The 12673-nt window shown below is 40.5% G+C and overlaps 1 protein-coding gene across 1 annotated transcript in view; it reads right to left on the bottom strand.

The window, feature by feature from the left end:
* MDN1 (midasin AAA ATPase 1) overlaps positions 1-12673 on the bottom strand; it is a 196929-nt gene that overhangs the window by 69398 nt on the left and 114858 nt on the right. Inside the window, 10 exon segments of the mRNA XM_017876823.1 lie at positions 540-653; positions 1881-2101; positions 2420-2631; positions 3008-3156; positions 4087-4295; positions 5203-5319; positions 6524-6683; positions 8550-8811; positions 8956-9219; positions 9626-9715. Coding sequence (XP_017732312.1) covers positions 540-653; positions 1881-2101; positions 2420-2631; positions 3008-3156; positions 4087-4295; positions 5203-5319; positions 6524-6683; positions 8550-8811; positions 8956-9219; positions 9626-9715 — 1798 coding nt within the window.

Below are 12673 nucleotides of genomic sequence, written 5' to 3'. Positions count from 1 at the left end.
TCTGTTGCCCAGGCTGGAGTGCAGTGGCCGGATCTCAGCTCACTGCAAGCTCCGCCTCCCGGGTTTACGCCATTCTCCTGCCTCAGCCTCCCGAATTCCCCTAGTTTCTAAACACAGGCAGAAACAGTAAATGATGAGCCAAAAATCTACCAAGCCAGTTTGTGGCAGAGTTGGTACCACAGCCCAGTGTTCCAACTGCTAGATTCTTTTCACTCCATGGCATATCATCAGCCTCCATCAGCTGGAAGATAAATGGATAGTTTCAGGCCAGGCATGGTGGCTCAAGCCTCTAGTCCCAGCACTTTGGGAGGCCAAAACAAGAGGATCATTTGAGGCCAGGGCAACTTAGTGACACCCTGTCCCATTGGGGGAAAAAAGGTAGTTTCAAAAAAATAGAGGGAAAATTTGCTTCTGCATATCATGAGTCTTCTAAAAACTACTGTTATGTTGAGACCTCTAACAGGTAAGATCTTTTCCCCATAAACTCAAAAGATAAGTTTCCAAAACAGTGCTGAGAGCTAGAAATCAAAAGTGCATACCTGTCGTATTTGGTTGTAATATTTTGAAAACATTACTGACTGCACCTGAGAGGGAATGTGAGTAAAAATTCCTGAGAGATGCAGCACTGGCTTCCAAATGAATCTGTATGGACTCTGTGGAGGAAGGAGAAACCAGTGTTAGACTCTAAAGCAGTGCTATCCAACTGAACGTTCTGCAGAGATGAAAATGTTCTATAGCTGCATAGAATAACCACTAGTTATATATGAGGACTTGAAATGTGGCCAGTGCAACTAAAGGACTGGATTTTTGATTTTTTTAAATCTACATTTACATTTTAGTCGCTCTCTGTGGCTGGCTAGTGGCTATCATATAGGATAACAGAGACAAAATATTTATAAAATTCTCTACACATATTTAAACAGATGACATGTGTCACAACATATTGTAAATATCCATTGGTTTATCGACAAATTCTCATGAAGTAGAAAGGCTCATGTAAACTCAATTACTTAATCTCCACCAACAAATTCCATGTTCCGTACTTTACAATTCAAGCCATGTTGTTATTGTTGCTTTGTCCTCTCTTAAAATGAAAGAACTACAAAGAAAGTACAGGTGGCTCTCCATATCTAAGGGCTCCACATCTGTGGAATTCAACCAACTACAGATCAAAAATATTCAAAATTTAAAAAAACAAAAAATAAAATACAACAAAAATAAGTTTTAAAACAACATACTACAACTATTTACATAGCATTTACATTGTATTAGGTATTGTTAAGTAATCCAGAGATGATTTAATGCACACAGGGGGATGTGTGTAGGGTATATGAAAATACTATCCCATTTCATATAAGGGGCCTTAGCGCCCACGTATGTTGGTGTCCCTGGGTGGGTGGGGGAGGGAGAGTCCTCCTATCAATCCCCTACAGATACCAAGGGACAACTCCAAGTGGGACAACATGGAACACTGGAACTAAAATAAGATTAGAATCTTACATACTTTTAGAAGAAATGCATTTATCAAAACTAATACCTTTCCCAGATAGAATGGTTCTGCAGCAGCAGTACAGCACAAAAAGCAGATGTTCAAAACTAAAAAGTAAAATAATACAGTATGCTTTCCTTTTGAATTTGTTAGGAAGGTGAATATGTCCTGAAATGCTAGAGGATAACATGGAAACAAAAGTTGATCTTGTGACACATCTACAGGCAGACTTGCTCCTCAACAGTAATGCTAGGCCACGAATTTCTTCCTAGGAGATCTCCCAACTGTAATTTTAACAGTGTAGTCACAGATTAACACAGCTGCTGAGGCACTTAAATAGCATAAATGTATATAAATCACATCACTGGACAAATTAAGCTGGTCTACTCACCAAGCCCCTGCGGTATATTCTTGGCTAAATGATAAAGCCATTTAACTCTGAGCATCCAATCCTGATTGGTTGCTCTTTCTATGAGCAATTTAACAGCCATGGCCAAAACATCTGGTTCATCGATCCAGTAAGTATTCACTTCGACTGCATTGAATTTCAGGTTCTCAGGGCTGGAGGACTGCATAATTTTCTCTAAGTCTTGCAAGGTAAGAGGCTGACTCCTGAAATTCATTTGAATGAACAAACTCAGTACTAGAATAACCTTTTATTTCACATTCCAAATAATTGAGAAAACCCCTTTCACAAATATTGGATCAAAGGTAAGAGAGAAAAGGTGAGTCTTCCACAGAGGAAGAAAGGTAAAACATACCTAGTAAATAATAAATAGTGAGTGGTATCACAATGAACAATAAAACTATGAGAGCTGCATAATAAATGGCCACAGAATGCTCCAGTTAAATACATTGTGTCCTGACCATTTTCAGCAAAAACAAAAACCAGTCAAGAAACCAGAGACACAAGCTGAAGGCTCCACTGACCTTGTCCAGCTGCTGGTTTTCATGCTCATCCTGTTGAGACAATATGCTAAGATCTGTCCATCACTTCGGACTGTAGACAGGTGAGAATCTTCAGTAGCAAAGAGAGCTGAGGGCACAGAATCTGGCCACAGTCCCATGCCAAGAATGGAGTCTCCCCAGGTTTCATGTGCTCGCAGAGAAGAAACATGTTTCTCCAGTAAAGCCTGTACAAGCTGGTAGGAGACAAAAACACAACACAGTGGTACCAACATAAAAGTGATATTCGCCAAAAAACAGCTAAGTAATAATATTCCATGTGACCACCTCACAACAACCTGTAACAACACTCTTCAATGAAAAACACAAGTTAAATTCTACTTTTCCTGACTACATGTAAGTTTCAAAAAAAAAAAAAAAAAAAAAAAAAAAAAACAGGAATATTTATAGTCAAGCTATTTTCCAGAGAAGTTCCTGGATACTAGATCTCTATTAAAGCAAACTGCGGTGGTCAACTCTCTCAGGTCACTGGGTTGCCACCTTTAAAATTTCCTTGTACTGGATAATGTAGGGTATTACAACTTAGAAACATTCTGCAATACTTCATAGTACCTTCCGGTTTGCTGGTGAATGCTGGGAACAGACATATACTTCCCAGCATGCTTCAGAAAAGGCTCTGTCTAAACTCAGCCCTCGTTGCAGGTACTGGACAATTAGTATGGCTGTCCGGATTAGAGTTGACACAGAAGATGTTGGAGAACCTATTAAAAAAAATTGCCATCTATAAACAATAGTCTTTAAAATCTCCAATGAAAATGGATAAATTCTGTCCTTCTATCAAACCTCCTTCCACTCAGCCCCACCCAAATACTTACTTTACAAAACCTTCTAAGTAGACTCTAGAGCCCCCGAGGGCACAATGGACCCGTAGGAACCTTTGTATTCCTATCTCCCCTGTTTCTCTCTGGTTGTGTGCAGTTTATTATGAAGGACTCATTTATAGATGTGATAAAGCCTGGTCACATATATCCTTAATCTAATGCTGACACACAATGAAGGCGGCAAGTTGAGTGTCACCTCATAAAAGACCATGGGATTTGAAATCCAACAGACCTATTTGCAAATTCCAGCTGTTACTATTAACTGATAAATGACTCAAACTCTGAGTCTTATCTGGAAAATGAAAACATATGCCTTGCAGAACTAATGTAAAGATTAAATAAACAATCTGCATGGTACCCAACACAGAGTAATTAACCAACACGCAATACTCCATTTATTATCTCGCTCCTTTTTGTGTAATTGAACATTTAGAAAAAGTAACACCTGTCTGCTTTAAATAACTCAGTTTCCTCTTTATTCCAACTTCAAGAGGCTGTTGATGACCCTGGAGAAATGATGGGCAAACTTCATAAACCTCAGTGCGTAAAGCAGAATTACTCAAGGGTTAGCCTCTGCTTACTCGCATCAGAATGACATAGGAAGCGTCTTTCAGATACTGATTCCTGTGCCTCGCCCTGCCCTGCTAAACCCAATCTCTTGGGGTGTCTGGAAATCCACATTTTTAACAGTTTTCCTGATAATTTCTATATACATTAAATGTAAGAAATCTTTAACTAGCAGTCCAATGGAATAACATAAATTTCTTGAAGACTAAAACTCTGCAAAGGCCCAAAAGTCAAGCACCTCACCTACAACAGTGCTCCGGGTCTGTGTGTGTAGAGCCAAGAGGATGTCACATACACTGTTCCCCACCAATCCAAGGCTGTGCAGCAGAACTTTCAAATCCAGGTTGTCTGGGGTGCTCACATCCCCTTCCCCTGAAATGTAGATTTCGAGTCCACGATTCCTCATAGCTCGGGATATATCTCCATGGACAGGATCCATTGAGAGGAAAAGTCTAGAAAAATAGCAATTCAAAGAAAAAAACTATTTTAAATCCCAGTGCAACCAAAGGTGTAGCTCAGCACCAGTCAGTGAGGGCAAATCCTATGTGGCTCATTGTCACAGAATTCACATCAAGGATCTTTTATTTCTAGTATGCATCAATATAGCAAAAGATTTTCTCTAAAACTATTTCCTAAGGAACTGTGTATGATATATATCCAGTGTACCTTTAGTATTGAGAACTCTAAAAATTTAACCTTCAGATATTCCCCAAAGTAGGCTGTACTAATTCATTATTTTAACTCAACCTACAGACAGCAGAACAGGAAGCAAGTGTAGTCTCCTGAAACAACTGGCTTCATATATTGAATGCCCATCAACATCTTCATCTAGTTATCTGACACCTCTCATTTATGTCTGAAAGTAAACAGCTGATTCCCTGTAGACTCTCCCCAAACTAAACCTGCTCCTTTATCAATGAATGGCAACCCTTTCTCAATGAATGGCAACCCCATTTACCCAGTTACTCAAGCCAAAAACATAGGTGTCATCCTTAATTCTTCTTTCTCAACCCACATGTCCATCAGCAAATCAACTCATTGGACCACCCTCATCTAAGCCACTGTGATGTGTTGCCTAAATTACTGCAAAAGGATTGTGACTGGTATCTCTGCTTCCCACCTTCGTCACCAATGCAAGGCAAGGACCTTGCTCCTCTTGTTTATGCTATGTTCCCACAGCCCAGCAGTGCCTGGCAAACAGTAAAGCCTCAGTAAGCATTTGTTAAGTGAATTAATAAATGGGTGAACTTCCCCATGATTCAGTTTACAAATAAAATATAGAAGGAAGTCCTACTGAACATCTACCTCTGCTACTGAGGCTGTCAGATTCTGAGGCAGAAATGTAAGAGCTATAAATACCTGAAATTGGGATTTGGTGTTATCGTGGGAGTGGATCCATCTATCATTCCTCTCTCACTAACAGTGAGGACACCTCCAGGTTCAAGCAAAGCATTCAAACGATCCAACACTGATGGGCTGCAGAGACAGAATTCAGATGGTGGATAGGTTAACATGCTGCATTGACTCTTCTTTTCTTCCATGCACGGGGCTCCAAATGCTTTTGACTCACATTTCCTTTTGGCACAATCACTCACCCAGATACAACAGTGATCTCTCCAAAGTAGATTCCCCATTGATTTCCCTTCTCACTTCCCTAGGCACATAGCCCAGGGCCTTATACACAGTTAAACATAAGATATTTTTGAATAAATGAAATTAAAGATACTGATAAGTTCCTTGTACTATAACCTTTTCACTTTTTCCTTTCCTGCCCCCCAATCCCTCCACATTATCAAATCCATTTAAGGTGGCTGGATTTCAGTTTGTAACATTCAGATAAATGCTCCATGAAGAAATAGCCATCATCTAACTTGTAGTAGCTTCTATATTAACTGTATATGTCCAATAGTTTCACACTTGTCCTTTGCCTTACTGTAAGATCAAGAATAATACGTGGTTGAATCGCTGTGTCACTGATGGCCATTTAATAAATGCCTGCCCTGTGCCAGACTCTGCATTAGCAAAAACTGCACTAAAGAAACCCTAACAAACGGCCGGGCGCGGTGGCTCAAGCCTGTAATCCCAGCACTTTGGGAGGCCGAGACGGGTGGATCACGAGGTCAGGAGATCGAGACCATCCTGGCTAACATGGTGAAACCCCGTCTCTACTAAAAAATACAAAAAACTAGCCGGGCGAAGTGGCGGGCGCCTGTAGTCCCAGCTACTCGGGAGGCTGAGGCAGGAGAATGGCGTGAACCTGGGAGGCGGAGCTTGCAGTGAGCTGAGATCCGGCCACTGCACCCCAGCCCGGGAGACAGAGCAAGACTCCGTCTCAAAAAAAAAAAGAAACCTTCAAAAAAAAAAAAAGAAACCCTAACAAAAGACTTCTGATATTAAATTAAAAGGCCTAACTTAATGGACATTGCCAGAAGTAATCCAATTTTGTTAGCCTTTGGTTCAGCTCAAAATTATCATACAGAGCTGAAATCTTACAGTTATCTGATGACAAACTACAACTGTTCACTATAGGGAGAAGTCTATAGACTATGGCTGAGGGTGCCTACATAACTGAGAAAAATAGTATCTTCAAAATATCAGCACTTCTATCTGGGTTTCTACTTTGACAAGCATATCCCAAATTTCAGGCTGGACCACTGATGATTAGGCATAAGGTTCTTACTTGCAGAAGTTAACATTGTCCATCAGAAGCCAGTCTCCAGACTTCAGGGCCTGAACCAACATGCTGTCAACCCATTCAAATGTGCCATGGCTACGGCCACTGGCTGACTGTGTAAGCTTCACACCAAAGCTTCGGAACTCTTCAACAAGTTTGGCAAACTCTGAAATGTCACAAGGAAGAATCACCATCCACAGCACTTAACTTCAAACCAAGAATTAAGTTTATGAAAAGGAAGCTTGATACTTCTAGCCAAGGTCTTTAAGATTTCATAATAGAATAAATAGAAGAATGTTTTGCTTCTGTTTATACACAGATAGGAAAGTTTAAGACAGAAAATACTTCTTAAGGGCTCTCTGTATTAATAGCTACTTGGGCTTGACTATAGGGTGATAGAGGTGGCAAATGATTTTTCTGTATTATGGTTTCTCAAATGGCAAAAGGAGGATGTTTCCCACCTATCAGTGCATTTATACTAAATGAAAGTGCTATAACTTCACACAGTGCAAACTGCGCTTCCTTTATAATGAGCGTATCATATGATTATAGTAATAATTGGTAATTACTAGACAAATGCTTTATAGTTTATATAGCCCTTCCCTGGAAAATTTTCAAATGATCTTTTTGGTTAGAAACTGTTTTATGACTATTTTTCATATCACAAGGTAATACACATTGGATTTCTACTTCGAAAGATGAGGGAGTAACAAGGTTTAGATTTAACATACCATAGCCCAACCACTTGCTAACTGCAAAACTGTAGGCAAGTAATTTCTACTTGCCTACACTCACATGAACACTCATATCATCATCTATTAGATGTAGATAATCCTTCCTATAATGCAGTGTTGTCATGGTGATTAAAAGTACATATATTCAGTATAGTGTTTACAACAGAAATTCTTAACTCAATAATGAGTTTTACAATAACCATTAAAAAATACATGACACATGACTCCATCAGATATCTTTTATAATTAGAGTCAATGAGTAAAGGATTTCAAGTTCAAATGGCAGGCTTAAAGTGAGAAATGACGGATCAACAATGAAGAAAGTAAATGAGTGGTCCACCACCACAGATAAAACTTTTGCTGGCCTAGAAGTGGGAGGTCTGATTTCTTCAGCCATAAGGAATCAACACTTTGTAATCAGTTACAAGCAGGCCTGGGAAATAAAGAAAGACAAGCATAGTGACAGACACAAGCTATGGGCCTTTAGGTTGAATCCTCCCTACGAGCATGCTCACCACCACTCTGAAAGTGGCACCACAAAATCAGAGAAGTTTCCATGTTAATTGAATGGCATACAGAATGATGTATTTCCTCCATCTCCACACAAATGAATAAACACATCCTATGAATTCAGACTCCTATTCTTCAGTTTAAAATGCTCTATTTCCTGAGAAATTACTCAGTAAAAAAATAGCCGATAACAACGCAAGTTTTTTTTTTTTTTTTTTTTTGAGACGGAGTCTCGCTCTGTCGCCCAGGCTGGAGTGCAGTGGCCGGATCTCAGCTCACTGCAAGCTCCGCCTCCCGGGTTTAAGCCATTCTCCTGCCTCAGCCTCCGGAGTAGCTGGGACTACAGGCGCCCGCCACCTCGCCCGGCTAGTTTTTTGTATTTTTTTTTTAGTAGAGACGGGGTTTCACCATGTTAGTCAGGATGGTCTCGATCTGCTGACCTCGTGATCCGCCCGTCTCGGCCTCCCAAAGTGCTGGGATTACAGGCTTGAGCCACCGCGCCCGGCCTAACAATACAAGTTTTACATGCTGTTTATCATTATAGGTGATTACACACAAAATAAACCACAAAGCATGGTAACCAATTTTTTTCCAATTTGATTTTTCATGATCAACTATTCTGAATACTTTACCTCAGCTTCATTTTGCTTTTTAGGCCAAATTTTCCCACAAGTTCTGATCGTTAATAATTACTAAATTAATACAAAACATTTGTAAATCTGTTACATGTGAATGGACACAATATAAGCAATGATAAGTGCCTGATACAGAGATCCAAATATACATACCTGCCTTCGAGTATGAGTTGATTTTATTGTTGAGTCGCTGCATAAGCAATAACACTGCTTCCAGTTTGTTGACAATCTCCATCGTGATAGCTTTACCACCTTCTCCAAGACACTTAGGCTTGTATGTCAGAAGGAAATGACTCCAGGCTCGCAGCACTACTTCTGCATCATCAGCACTGATAAGGAGGCTATCCCTTAACAGTGCCCTTACAGTACCCTCCACCTTCTCTAGCAGCTGCCTCCAAGGTCGTGTAAGATCAACCTGTAATTTCCAGAGGACATGAACTCATCATAGGGTCAGAGAATACCCTACGGTCAGAGTTGGTCACCACCAACTCAGAAGACCCTCAGTCAGATCACAGGGTTTATTACGCTTTGCCAAAAAATATGAAGGCAGACTGGTTACCTGCTCAAATCCACCCAGCAGCTCAGTAGTATCCATTGCACTGTTCATAGCCATGATCTTTAATGTGTGGCCAGTAAGGTGTGCCAGAAGCTGGACCAGGCTGGTCTTGCCCACAGAGGCTGGCCCGACCAGGATGACCATCCAGCTCATTTGCATACACTTCATGATTGACTCCAGGGGCTGGAATGACTGGTGCAGGAGCAACAGGGGATGGCGGGACGGGTGAGGAACACAGTTTCCACGGGAAAGGACTGAGTAGCCCAACTGAAAAGACATGCCAGTGAGATTTCATGAGCGTGCCTGGTAGTGGGAGCAGAAGAAACCATTAAAAAAAAGTCAAAGGGCCAGGCGCGGTGGCTCAAGCCTGTAACCCCAGCACTTTAGGAGGCTGAGACGGGCGGATCACGAGGTCAGGAGATCGAGACCATCCTGGCTAACACGGTGAAAACCCCTCTCTACTAAAAAATACAAAAAACTAGCCAGGTGAGGTGGTGGGCGCCTGTAGTCCCAGCTACTCGGGAGGCTGAGGCAGGAGAATGGCGTAAACCCGGGAGGTGGAGTTTGCAGTGAGCTGAGATCTGGCCACTGCACCCCAGCCTGGGTGACAGAGCAAGACTCCGTCTCAAAAAAAAAAAAGTCAAAGGATAAAGGATTATTTTAGTCTCCTTACCTGAACATCATACGGAGTGATACGAAATAGTCTGGTTCCCATGTATGGGTTGGAATTTGAACCAAACACATCTTTGAACACAGCAATGACCTAAAGGAAGAAGACAATGCAATAAAAACACAAATCACTCCACCTAATTCTTAGGCAAACTTGCTAGAAAACAAGCACAGTGGTAAGAGTCACCATTCTAAAAACACTGGCCACAATTCCCTTATCCTTTTGAATTTTCTCTTATAAAAAGGATCGAATGCATTTATTTAATTCTTTGGAATGAAAGTAAATTTGAGATTGAGAACATAGCAGTCATATTCCAAACTATCTGAGATTCCAGTGAGAATGCACCATAAATTAAACTGAAGCCATGGACGCTGTAATATCGAAATCTAGAGACAAAAAAGACCTGTTTGCTTTCATCATTGAAGATACTACCTAAAAAGAAGATAGAACGGTAATACAAAGATTATGAAGAAAAACGACCACTCAATAACCATCTCCTATGTACCAAACACTGTATTAAGTACTTTGGTAGATTATTTCTGATCTTTATACCCATGCAAAATAGTTATCATGTCCATTTTATATAGATAACAGCACTCACAAGAGTTACAGAATTTGCCCATGGTTAGTGACCGATTTTAAATCTAAGGCAGTCAGCCTCCAAAAACATGTTATACCTCCAAACATTTACGTAGATACGAAAACCAAATTTATTCCTCTAACCAATTTACATTGTTATCCTTTCGTTAGCAGTAGTGCTATTAGAAAATGTTTCGTTAACTCTCTTTGATTTTGGATCTCTAAAAAATCTAAGAGTAATGGTGGAGGGGGATAGAGGTATATAAAAAACATTAATTTAGCCCATAAAAGTAGGGAAAATTAGAGCCAGAAAAAAAAAAAGCATACAAAATAGTATTTCTAAAAAGCATCAATACTCATATAATTGAATACTGCAATGAAGTTAGAAAATAAAAATAATATAGATACAATAATAATCAGTGTCAAACAATGGACTGTAAGACTAAAAGCAGCATAGGAAAGTGTTCCTGTCACCTACCTATGAGTCCAGGTGATATATGACCTCATGTTCCACACTAAAGGTAATAACCTCCAACCCCTGATGTTCTACCAGAGGGTTAAAATTACAAATATTGCTACTGGGGAGGCTGAGGTAGGAGATCACTTGAACCCAGGTTGCAGTGAGCCAAGATCACGCCATTGTACTCTAGCCTGGGTGACAGAGCAAGACTCTGTCTCAAAAAAAATTCCCAGTGTAGCTTTTCAGTTTAGCTTTATAAAAGCAAAATTCAATTCAACTGGACTCTTCTAGCTTTTACAGACTTTATCCTTCTATGATATTATTTTTCTTGACCTTGTCTCCCCCGCTAGAAAACACCTGTAAGGTCCATTACAATAACCCTGAATCGGAAGAGTGATGGAAAACTTCCACATACCACAGTGACCCAGCACCTGACGAATCAATCATTCAACAACTGGCACATGTTCTGGTCATAATATACTATGATAAGTGGATGAAGAAATTAACATACTAGCTGATTATGTGAATTATATATCAATAAAGCTATTAAAAACTACTAAGACTTTCTCCTAATCGAATGATTGAAAGTCACCTACATATGATAAATGAGTTATGTGTAATTAGTTTCTGAATACCACACTAAAGAAGATCTGGGTGGCCGGGAACAGTGGCTCACTCCACTTGTAATCACAGCACTTTGGGAGACTGAGGCAGCAAGATTGCTTGAGTCCAGGAGTATGAGACCAGCCTGGACAACAAGGCAAGACCACATCTCTATTAAAAGTAAAAACAAATTAGCCAGGCCGTGGTGGCATGTGCCTATAGTCCCAGCTTATCAGTGGGCTGGGGTGGGAGGATCCCTTGAGCCTAGGAGGTCTAGGCTCCATTGAGCCGGCATTGTGCCACTGCATTCCAGCCTAGACAACAAAGTGAGGCCTTGCCTCAAAAAAGTGAGAACAAACAGAATGGGTAGCAGAATGAAAGGGCTGTGAAAGTCATGTGTGCTATGGGCCAGCCACATCTTCACATTTCAACAAGGAGGTTACTGCTTCTAGTGTGGGCATCTATGTATCTATTCCTTTATTTTAAAACAGTGAAATTTATTAGAAGGAAACAGCAGACAAACTGGAGAGGGCCTAAACTGGAAAGCTGGCTCTGCTACCTGTGACACTCCATAACTTTAAGCCCTGGATCTTCACCTTTAAGATGCCATGACAGCACCTCCTGCCTACAGCTATTGTGCACATTCAGCGAGACAGAATTTTACATACCACAAACTAAAATGCAGACATTATTACAATTCCTTACAGTGGGAATTCTAGTTTTACAAACAGGTATTTTTATTTTCACTTAAACGCAGAATCTTCTTCCTTTACATGATTACACTTTCTAGATAAAATGCTTTGTAATTTGACATTTATTTAAAAACAAAACAAAACAGAAAACCTTCCTCTTCTACTGAGTATCGCCTGTCTGCCTCCTCCTGCTTCTCACATTGGTGCTTGTAAAGATGATGAAGACTTAGTTCTTTATTACTGGAGGGCAATACTGCTTTAAGGTTTGTGATCATGGGGATTTGGATAGATAAGCAAATTATGTCCTCTAAAGCAAGGTACTCTATATAGCGAGACTCCAAGGTAGGAGAACATTTAGTCTGTTCTTTTAACTTTTAAATTTTGAAGCAGCTTTAACAGGCTTGCTAGCTGGGCGTGGTGGCTCATGCCTGTAATCCCAGCACTTTGGGAGGCTGAGACGGGTGGATCACTTGAGTTCAGGAGTAGAGACCTGCCTGACCAACATGATGAAACCCCGTTTCTACTGAATACAAAAAAAATTAGCTGGACCTGGTGGCTCATGCCTATAATCCCAGCTACTTGGGAGGCTAAGGCAGGAGAATCACTTGAACCTGGGAGGCAAAGTTGCAGCAAGCCAAGATTGCACCATTGCACTCCAGCCTGGGCAACAAGAGTGAAACTCAGTCTAAAAAAAAAAAAAAAAAAAATGCTAACAAT

The sequence above is a fragment of the Rhinopithecus bieti genome, unplaced genomic scaffold (genome assembly GCF_001698545.2).
Source record: "Rhinopithecus bieti isolate Rb0 unplaced genomic scaffold, ASM169854v2 scaffold_10354, whole genome shotgun sequence".
Classification (NCBI taxonomy): Eukaryota; Metazoa; Chordata; class Mammalia; order Primates; family Cercopithecidae; genus Rhinopithecus; species Rhinopithecus bieti.
This window is presented reverse-complemented; position numbering and strand designations above follow the sequence as displayed.